Source organism: Myotis yumanensis, unplaced genomic scaffold (genome assembly GCF_028538775.1).
Source record: "Myotis yumanensis isolate MYYU_CA2020_CCGP unplaced genomic scaffold, mMyoYum1.0.hap1 SCAF_7, whole genome shotgun sequence".
Lineage (NCBI taxonomy): Eukaryota > Metazoa > Chordata > Mammalia > Chiroptera > Vespertilionidae > Myotis > Myotis yumanensis.
This window is the reverse complement of record NW_027223758.1, coordinates 63,182,951-63,192,457: the sequence shown is the minus strand read 5'-3', so window position 1 is coordinate 63,192,457 and position 9,507 is coordinate 63,182,951. Positions and strand designations below refer to the sequence as shown.

General features: G+C 48.8%; 1 protein-coding gene across 3 annotated transcripts in view; it reads left to right on the top strand.

Annotated features, from left to right (window-relative positions):
- The first annotated feature begins 1,995 nt into the window (after nucleotides 1-1,995).
- PIEZO2 (piezo type mechanosensitive ion channel component 2) overlaps nucleotides 1,996-9,507 on the top strand; it is a 328,473-nt gene continuing 320,961 nt past the window's right edge. For all 3 annotated transcript variants that reach the window (XM_070420673.1, XM_070420674.1, XM_070420672.1), the window contains exon 1: nucleotides 1,996-2,059. In XM_070420673.1, the coding sequence (XP_070276774.1) occupies nucleotides 1,996-2,059 (64 nt within the window). The remainder of the gene's footprint in view (nucleotides 2,060-9,507) is intronic.

Sequence of the window (9,507 nt, the reverse complement as noted above, 5' to 3'; positions counted from 1 at the left end):
TCTCACCAGAGCAGAGCTGTCTAGCCCAGAGGGGCCTGGCCCCAGGGCTACCTCATATTCATGCTGTAGCACAATTGAGCTGTTTTGCACTAGTTTCCTTCTTTAGGGCACCCTAAATTGGGGATTCCTGTTGGCTTTGAATCTGCTGACCATAGGTTGACAGAATCAAGACTTTTCATCATCAGACTTTCCATGGTTTCAGACCAATACAAGCCCAGAATGCTGGTGCAGAAGGGAAGTCAAACTCTTCCTTTTCTGTCTCTTGATGCAAATGCCAATTCTGAATGGTCCACTCTACAGATTGGAAGATCTTCAGGTTCTGGTCCTGAGGATCCCACAGGTGCTTCAGCACATCTCCCCCACTCTTGGGTAATCGTGAAATCAGGGACTCAAGCGCAATGACCTCTCCCAACTAGAACCAGATTTCTCTAGATCTTACCTAGAGAACAAGGGAAAAAAAAGAAAGATTATTAAGAGAAATGGGGAACTACACGCTCTTTCCCCAAAGCCATGGCAAACAACAAAACAACCTGAGGCAAAAACAAGATTATCCCAAATGTGCAAAGTGGATGCGCATCTGAACCATGATGCCCATTCTTGGAGACCTGGGGTTTCCCAGAGCCTATTCAGAGTTGAAGCTTCTCACAAGGTTAAAGATGGACTGGGTCACTGGTCTGGTTGTATTCTTCTTCATCAGTACAAGTGGGTAAGTATGGTCCTAGCATGGGTGACAGTCCTACAAAGCTGTGCAAACCCTGACTGCTCTCCTGCTGCGCCTGTGAACAAGCATTAGAAGGTTTCTTGGGGTTGGGTACGTTCAGGGGCGCGACCAGATGCCAGGATGTGTGCCTTAGGTGTCTGCGGAATGACAGGACCCAGCAGAGCTTCGGGTCTGCAGGAGTGAGCAGTGGTGGAGGGCGTGGAGCACCGGCGAGCGAACCATTAAGTCCACCAGACTGGAGAGGCCTGGCCTCTCCCTATGTGTCCGCGCCGGGGTTGGAGGCTCGCCCACCGCGCCCAGGCACTGCGCCCGCCTCGCGTGCCGCGCAGGGGCGGGATCCCCACGCGCCGGCTCCGTCCCATTGGTCCCGGGACACGCCTGTCCCCGGGAGAGGCCTCGAAAGTTTCATTGAAGGTGGAGAAGTGCGCGCCCGCGGGGTAGCCAGGGCTGCGCCACCAGGGCGAGGCTGCACCGCGACGGGCGGGGGGCGCGCTGGCATCTGGGCGGCGTTGGGTTTTTATTTTATTTTTTAAAATTGAGGCCGTGGAGGAGGGAGTTGGAGCCAGATCCACTCCTTGTGAGTTCGTCTCGATTTCTGCCCACGCTCGCACAATTCTTTTCTGGTGACAGAGGGATGGTTCTGTGCGCCTGGAGGCTCCCGCCCGGGTCTCTCCAGCCCGAAACCGGGAGGCGCTGAGGCTGAGCCACCCCGGCGCCCGGAATCCGCCGGCGCCGCTCGGGGAGGCCCGCGGGCAGCTCCGGGAGCCCGGGCCGAGGGTCGCGCAGCAGGCGGCGTGGGCGAGGGCCTGGCCCGGCTGCAGAGGTACTTCGGCTTCAGAGGGGATTCCTCGAAGAACACTCCCCCGCCGCCCCTGAGCAGCGCCTCGGGAGCCAGGCAACAGCCTAGCACGTCCCTCTCGCCCCCTTCCTCGCCGCACCGCCCTCCGGGACCCTCCCAAAGTGCCTCGGCGCAGGGCTCCGGACCGGCCCACCCGCTGCAGAAGCCGCTGCCGCCGGATTGCGGAGCCCACACTTCATGGGCCGGCCGAGGAGGGCCGGGCCTCTGGGGCGGGGGCTACCTAGAGCCGTTTGAGGCTCAGCCAAGAGCCCGGAGCGCGCCCTCGGTGCGGACAGCGCGGCGGCCCCGCCAGGGCGATGACCGAGCGGCCTCGAGCCGCCGGCAGCAGGAGGCCCTAGGCGGGCATGGGCCTGGCATCCCCGTTCTAGAGACCCTCGAGCCTCGCCCCTCTGCTCGGAGTCGCCCGACTGCGGCGATGGCCTCGGAAGTGGTGTGCGGGCTCATCTTCAGGCTGCTGCTCCCCATCTGCCTGGCAGTAGGTGAGTGCGGTCCACTCGCCCAGGTTACTTGGGAGGGTGCACGGGGCGCCGAGGGACGGGGGAGGGGGCGGGCTTCCGGGCAATCCTCAGTTAAGGGTTCCAGTGTTCTGGGACTCTCTTCGGGAAGTCCCGGGGCCAGCGGTGGCAGATACGCACCGTCAGCGGGGCCCCTCTCCCTTCCCGCGCCGGGGCGCACTGTCGGGGCTCTCCTAAAGGTCCCGCTGCAGAGTCCGGGGACCGATAGGCGTGTGCTGGAGACTGTTGGATTTAGGCACCTGTGGAATTTCTTTCGTGGAGTGCTCACTGGTACACAAGGATGCTGACCTGGCTGGAAAGCGGTGGGGGTGGCAGACCCCTTCCCAGCCAGCGCGGGACCTTACTGGAGTGCCCTGCTCCCGGTTCCCAGATGCGCAGATACTCCCGGTGCAGCCCGAAGGCACTGAGGCCATCTCTCCCCATATCCCAGACAGAACTGTGACGGGCGAGGTTCAGGAAAACAGTGCCCCGAAGTTGCTTACTTTCTTTTACTTCCACAAAAGCCCCTACAACAGAAGTGTTGGAGGCTGACACCACAGACTACCGAGACCCTGTCCCTCCCAACAGGCGCCGGCCCTTTCAGGTTTTTAAAGGGATCGAAAGCCGGATTGCCTCTCCCTGGGACTGGCGAGGGTTAAGGGAGCTCGGTCAAGGATTTCTCTCTTTCTATAGGGTTGGGAGCGTGTTGCAAGCAACTGGACATCAGGTCTAGAGACACTGGCGGCGTGCTGGGAGCAAGAGAGATTCTGCGTTTCTCCTCTCATAGGCGGTGGTGCCTGTTAGTTTGGAGCCCGGAAGAATGACTGACAGCTCCTTACTTTCCCTTTCCCCTGTAGACTTAGGAAACAGAACCATTTACAAAGAGACACGGTCTTCGCAGAAAAGGCCACCTTTTTACGTTTGCCAGAGGTTGAGGACTCACCATCACACCTGTGTTGTTTTATTTGCCCAAGTAATCAATCTAAAGAGGGGTTCTATGGTGTGTTGTGAGGGTCAGTCCCAGCTACCGGGAGGATTTTGTCATTGGCTTTAACACTGAGCGAGCGAAGCCTTTGGGGGACGCCAGAGCAGGACACCCCCCGGAAAGTCCTGGAAGGCGCTCAGATTGGAAGCCATCTGCGGCGTGGCTGGTGCTCGCGCAGCAGGAGGGGCCAGCGCGCACAGGCAGGCTTTGGCCTCTCGTGTGCCCTTTGCGTGTCCAGGGAGGACCATTTTGCCGGGATCTTTGCCCTTAATAATCATGCATGTAGATGAGGAGGGCAGCTTCCAGGAAGCTGAAGTGGACCCCAGGCCAGCTGGTTTAAGTTGGAAGACGAAGGGCTTTGAAAAGCCATTGGGGAAAACAGAGCCGGGCTACTCCTGGTTCATTACACACAGGTCGTGCACGCCATGGTCTGGGGCCGTCTGTATATCTGAAGCGCCTGGCACATTTACTGTATGCCGAATGGAAGCTAGTGCCCCAGTTAACAAGGGCTTCTGCTCCCACAGCCCCTTGCTCCTCCTCCCCCACTTCTCTCCCTCCCTCTTCCCCTTCTCCTCCCCTCATGGCCGGGTGGCAGCACTTGGTGACTGCCAGAAGTAGGCTGGTGGTTGTCTGCAGCCACCTCGGTCCGCTCTGTGACTTGCACATCTAGTTGAGTGAAAGAACAAAAGGATTTGCCCACTGATGGCGGGAGACCTTGCCCTGAGCTTTGGCTCTTGCAGTTCGCCTGCTCTGGATGCTCCGCAGCCGCGGTTTGGGGGCCTTGTCATTCTACTGGTTGGTGGTCTACACCACAGAGCCCTTCTGTAGGACTGTGGAGCTCTGCCCTCCAGAGGGACCTGGGAGTGCCGCACTCCCCAAGGAGGCGCCCCGAGGCGCAAGGCTTGCGCAGGCGGCTCCAGAACGGCCCAGAGGGAAGCTCCTAGGGGCGCTGGGCAGATCAGGCACCACTGTCCCGCAAATGGGGTCCCCACTCCGTCCGGCCCCTTTCCTCCGCCCCTCCTGGCTTCTTCCTGGGACCCCGTGGCCCCTGCGCAATATTCACACCGTTAGGCTGGGGCCCAAGAGTAGGCTTGCTCCGAGCCCGCACGTGCGCTCCTTGGTCCGGACCTTCCGGGGATCTGCTTCCAGGGACTCAAAGATGACAGACCGCGCCCTCCTGCCATCCTGCTGGGGCTTCAGGGACAGCTGGGAATGGGCCCGGCCAGGACGATCCTTGGCCGCCTTCTCTTTCCAGCTCATTTATGTGGATTCTCTGGCGTTTTCTGGGCGAAGCTGAGAGGCTAACCTGCCTGTGCGTGTGCCTGTGTATGTGTGTATGCGCGCGCACGCGCGTGCCTTAGATGGTATTATCTGCAGTCTCCAAGGGTCCCAGCGGTTCTCAACCTGTGGGTCGCGAACGACCCTTTCACAGGGGTCGCTTAAGACCATCGGAAAACACATATATAATTACATATTGTTTTTGACATTACGATTCATAACAGTAGCAAAATTACAGTTATGAAGTAGCCACGAAAATAATTTTATGGTTGGGGTTCACCACAACATGAGGAACTGTATGAAAGGGTCGCGGCATTAGGAAGGTTGAGAACCACTGTTTCTAGACAGAGCCTGTTGCTCTCCCGCGCTTCCCCGCCCGGCCTTGCCTAGTGTAAAGGTGAAAGGCGCCTGGAACTTTGCTCCCTGACTGACTATAAGGGAGGAGAGAGCTCCTGGGAAGAACAGAGGACTTATCCCATCGCCCATCCCCTCACTTGCTGGTTGCTGCTTGGCAAAGACAACCCACTTGCAATACAATGATCAATGATGCCTTCTAATCCGTGTACTTGAAGGGACAAAAGGGGGCTGGGCAGCCATGGCCTGATTTGAGCATTCATTTCTAGAGGAAGTGGATGTTTTCAAGGTTATTGGAGGGTTTTCAGGTCTGCCTACTCCCCAGGTGCTCCTAAATCAAATATTCAGGTTTTCCTAATATCCTGGACATGGGGAGTGCAGTGATCTGTTTGCCATTAGAATCGATTTTTACATTTTAACCATCTATTTTTATATCTGGGCAAGGCAGCCTTCAAAGCCAACACTTTGAAGAAGCTTATGTATTTCACTTTAAGCCCATTTGTCTAACATCATTGTTGAAAAAATTCCGCAGAGGTTCTCCAGCCTTTGCACCTAATGATGGATGTTAAAAATTAACTGCTATTGTGTTTAATCTGATGCTCAATATTTCCTTTCTTTTTGCCGGTAAAATAAATTCACAGAAATGTGATAAGTGGCAGAGGGCCTCTATGAGGCAGGTGTTTTGTGGCTCTTGAGTGTTAAAAGCCTGAGAAAGCAATAATATAACATAACATGTTATTTGCCACTCAAAATGAACACCCAGTGACAGATTTTTTCCCAGGCCAATAGAAACTAGAAATTTTAAAGATCTCCTAAATTATCTCTGACCACTTGGGTAGCCATTCTGACTTTTTTTCTTCAAATAACACATTTAAAAAAATATCCAGACAAAACTTTTCATACTCTCATGCAGTCTTGAATAACTGATATGGTAGCTGGTCATTGTTGAGCACTTTAGAAATATGTTTATTTTTTTTAACATGATCCCACTGTCCCACTCATTTTAAAGTGTATGATCTCAGCCTATTCCTGGGAATGGATTGGTGTATGGTTATTCACATGCTCCTGACCCAGTCGTTCCATCTTGCCTAGTGATGCTTGGAGTTCCCTTAATGTCTTGCCTAGGGATGCCTGCTTGGACAGGATAGATTGGTCCAGGAGGGGCCAAGCCAGGGTAGCTTAAGCATCAATAGCTTATGCCTTCCCCCAAATGAAGGGACCAGAGGTGGGAGAAAATAAAGCACAACAGGGGACTGTGTAGCACACAGAAAGAATCAGCCAACTAGCTAGGACTCTGAAAAAAGTCACACTTGGATAATAGTGGAAATCCAGGAAGAATCTCTGAAATTCCCTTTAGAGGTAGTTGGATTAGAATCTGAGCAAAAATATGGAGTCATTTAAAAAATATGTATAGGTGTGGCTATGTAAACATCATTTTCTCTCTACAGTTTAATATATTGTCCTCTATGTAACATTTGTCATTTTGAAATCATATTTACACCCCCCCCCCCCACCCCGCCCAAGAATTCACATGGAGCCTGCTCAGAGTTTAGTTTTCCCAACCTCTGGGGAGGCTCTCAGGGGTAGGAGCTTTCAGTGATTGAAGGCTGCACTCACAGCATTTAAAGTCACTTTCTTTTCTGTCATACCTCCTTGGCCTGATACAGGTAGATCATATTTATCACTTTCAGGAAACTAAAAATTGAAAAGAATTAGAAATCTGTAGTCTAAGTTTAAAATAAAATATTTTATAAACAGAGATGGGCTCAGTCACTTTGTCACCTGGGCAATGGATGTTGGAGCTGTGTGTCCACCCTGTCATGGGTATGTTGCTTTACAAAAAAAAAAAAGAGAGAGAGAGAGATCTTGCTCATAGTCAGAGGTAAGTAGGATGCTTTAAATTTTACATTTGGGGGAGGGCTCTTGCAGAATATATAGTTTTTGTTTACCTTGTTTTATCATATAAGATGGTAATGTTTTCTGATTAAAACTGCTATTTTGGAATTCTCATTTGTTTGCTGTATTGGTAGGTATAAACATGGATTACACTAGGGCGGGGGTTCTCAACCTGTGGGTCGCGACCCCTTTGAGGGTCGAACGACCCTTTCACAGGGGTCGCCTAAGACCATCCTGCATGTCAGATATTTACATTACGATTCATAACAGTAGCAACATTACAGTTATGAAGTAGCAACGAAAATAATTTTATGGTTGGGTCACAACATGAGGAACTGTATTTAAAGGGCCAGAAGGTTGAGAACCACTGCTGACTAGGGTATTATAGGTGGGCATATTTAAACTTGTTTTGTATACGAATTTTACCTTATGACTTGGCAATCTAAGAGACCTCTATTCACATCCAGGCTCTGCCCTTTACTGTGTGAGCATAGAGTTGTTTTGTTGTTTCTCTTTTCTTTCTGTAAAATGGAGATATTAACACCTTCTTTAGGTGGTTGTGAAATAGTGTGCATCACACACCTTATATAATGCCTGACACTCTGCAAGTGCTCAAAACGGCACGTATTATTATTGCATTTATGAAGATGAGTAGAAGAGCAGGGAGCTTGAGGAATGTGCTAGTGGAAGTTAATGGACCAATAGGCAGTAACATGAATCATAAGGAGACTGATACTTAAGTACCTGGGACGTATATGAAAGCAATTTAATACCTTTCTAGAGCCAAATGATGCTACTGAAAATTGGGGTGTGTGTGTGGCAGGAGGATTATTATTATTGTTTAGTAGTTTTACTCATTATTTTATGTATCTGCAGTTGCATTAGAGTTAAATAATATGTACTCCCTAGAACTATACTGCCAGTGTTCACTTCTGTCTTTATGACACTATACCATAATTTTCATAGTTTTTACTTAATATGATTTTATTTATTTAATTATTTATATGGTGTCCCAAAAATGTATACACACACTTTGAATAATTATAATGGCTGTGTTTATTAAAAGGCATTTCATTTTCAAAATTGAGCTATCAGCTGTTAAAGTGTGTATACATTTTTTTGGGACACCCTGTATTTTCACATGACATTTTCCTTTTAGATTCTATGCTACTAATGGTTAATTGTATATGAGTTACATAGTCATAAAAATATAGCGTTATATTTTTCCATAAATTTTCAGAACTTAGAATTGTATAAGCGCATCTATATGTTTAAAAGCAATTGAGTAAGAACAATATGATGACACAGGCTGTATAATGTAAAACATTAAATTTTGTAGATTTAAACAGTTGCTTTGTGGACTAGGAACCAAGTAAACAAAATAAAGCATATATTGCATTGAATTGAGGCTAAACATAAACTGTGCTGGGAAATATTTGGCTGAGAGAAAGAAGCCTATATGAGGCCTATCACAGTCACACTCCACTTGGGCTTTCAGACCCATCAGGACATGGCAGGATCAAGAAGGATGAGGAGACTTGAAGTAGCATACTAAATAGCTATAGAAAGAGGACATCATACATACAGCTTTTTAACTAGTTCATCATTTTGAACTGTCCAATAATTAGCCAATGGGCATAGAATATGTAGCTAAATTACTTTTTAAAATTTAAGAGTGATAACATACAATTTTGAATTATTTAAAATTTTGGGTGTACTTTTAAAGTATATATAATAGCAATTTAAAAAATGTTTTTCCAGGCTCCTGCAGAATTTACAATTTTTGTTTGCCTTGTTTTATCATATAGGATGGTGATGTTTTCTGATGAATAACCTGGTATTTTTGAATTCTTTTTTTGTTGTTGCTGTATTGGTAGGTACAAATATGCATTAAAGTAGATTATTATCGATAAGCATATTTAAACGTTTTTTGTATACAAATTGCAAGTTTTAAATATATTTTCCAAAAAAAAAAAAAAAAAGAATGGATTTGCTGTATCTGTGTGGCTAGTTCTGGCTTTCTGATGCAATTTCTCCAGATATCTGGGGGGTAAATATTTGCTAACTCTTTAACTGCTCTCTTAGGAAGTTTTTAAAAATTCTGTTACACAAACTAAGATAATTCTCCCCTCGGCGTTTTTTCCAACTCTGAACTCTCCACTCTTCTCCCTCTCCTTTTTAGATTTGACTCTGTAAACACCAAGCATCTGATGGTCCACCTGCAGGCTTCTCTGGTGTGCACCTTGCAAGCTTCCCCTCTGCTCTTAACCTGCCCATTTACAACAGACACTGTTGGTGCCACTGCGCCTTGGGTGCAGGCGCTGTCCAAATCAAGTGCCTCATTCATAGACAATCCTCTAGGTTTGTCTTTGCTTTTTCATCTTGGTCCACAGCAGTGTTTCCTTGGGTTCACATCCTGTGTGTCCTGCAGTGTTGGAAAACCTCAAGCTTACTTCTTGGCTTCTTCACATCCTCCCTGTGTGCCGGGCCAGAAGTGCCTTCCACAGCTCAAAGGCCTCCAGCACCTATTCTGCAGTTAAGAGGACTTGGGGCTTTTCTCGGTGTCAATTCCATTCCAGCCTTCGCTCAGTCAAGGCAGGAATTATTACCACCCCGCCCAGCAAGTTTGTATTCTTGTCCTGGTAGCAAGTAAGTTCTTTTCTCCAGTTGATGGGTGGCCCTTTCAGCCGGTTCTAAGCAAAGATAATCCTGTTTTTTCACAAGTTCTCTTTTCAATATAAATTTCTTAGGGTAATGGGGCTTAGATAAAATAAATTGTATATCTCTCACATGATAGTTAGGCTGTAGGTGAATCGAAGCTGGATGCTAACTGTGCTCTAGGAGGTTTCCCAGGAAGGCCATCACTGCTCAGCTATCTTGCAGCTGTTGCATGTGGTTCATCCCAGTGGTTCAAGGTTGC